This window comes from Penaeus monodon, chromosome 22, assembly GCF_015228065.2.
Source record: "Penaeus monodon isolate SGIC_2016 chromosome 22, NSTDA_Pmon_1, whole genome shotgun sequence".
Classification (NCBI taxonomy): Eukaryota; Metazoa; Arthropoda; class Malacostraca; order Decapoda; family Penaeidae; genus Penaeus; species Penaeus monodon.
In genome coordinates, this window is record NC_051407.1 from 41,029,606 (window position 1) to 41,030,278 (window position 673).

The following is a 673-nucleotide window of genomic DNA, read 5'->3' on the forward strand; positions in this document are numbered from 1 at the left end:
GGAAGTGTGAGTAAACAGATGGATGACTTCTCTTTATCTGCATTGTGCAATTCATTAAAAAACAAAGAAAAAAGATGCCCATATCATTGCTTTTCAGGATTGCACTATGGTATTGCATTCCCTTTTGGGGATTGTGAGACAGGAAGATGCATAAGAATGTCCCCAATCTTCCCCAAGTTGAAGGCAGCTGGGGCTGTGTTTGGTCAGGTTATGGGATACGAGCGGCCAAGTTATTTTGACCCTGCAAAAAGCTTGGACTCTACAGGTTATTTTTGCCATTGTTTGTTTGTAAGAGGATGCTTTATTTGTATAAATTTACCCTTATTCTGTCTCCTAAACAGCACCCTCTTCTGCATAGAAGCAAATTGCCATTACTTGTCATAGTGTTGAAAGCTCTCATTTGTTATATTCACCTTTGTTTTAGGCATTATCATATATTATAATGAAATTTTTTCTTTACTTAACCCAAGTTGCTGGAGACAGTGAACACTCTGCTCTATTCCATATGGCATATTCTGATACCTGGACCAAGCCACACTGGTTTGATTTTGCTGGGGAAGAGTATGCTGCATGTAGGGAGCGTGTTGCTATACTGGATTACTCTTCGTTTGCAAAGTTTGATATATGGGTACGTATTCAGCCAAATATCATATTTCATGAATAATGTATTTAG

The 673-nt window shown here is 38.3% G+C and overlaps 1 protein-coding gene across 2 annotated transcripts in view; it reads left to right on the forward strand.

The window, feature by feature from the left end:
• Positions 1-673, forward strand: part of LOC119587138 (pyruvate dehydrogenase phosphatase regulatory subunit, mitochondrial-like) — a 12,740-nt gene that overhangs the window by 6,429 nt on the left and 5,638 nt on the right. For both annotated transcript variants that reach the window (XM_037935895.1, XM_037935896.1), the window contains exons 10-11: positions 98-265; positions 471-628. In XM_037935895.1, the coding sequence (XP_037791823.1) occupies positions 98-265; positions 471-628 (326 nt within the window). The remainder of the gene's footprint in view (positions 1-97; positions 266-470; positions 629-673) is intronic.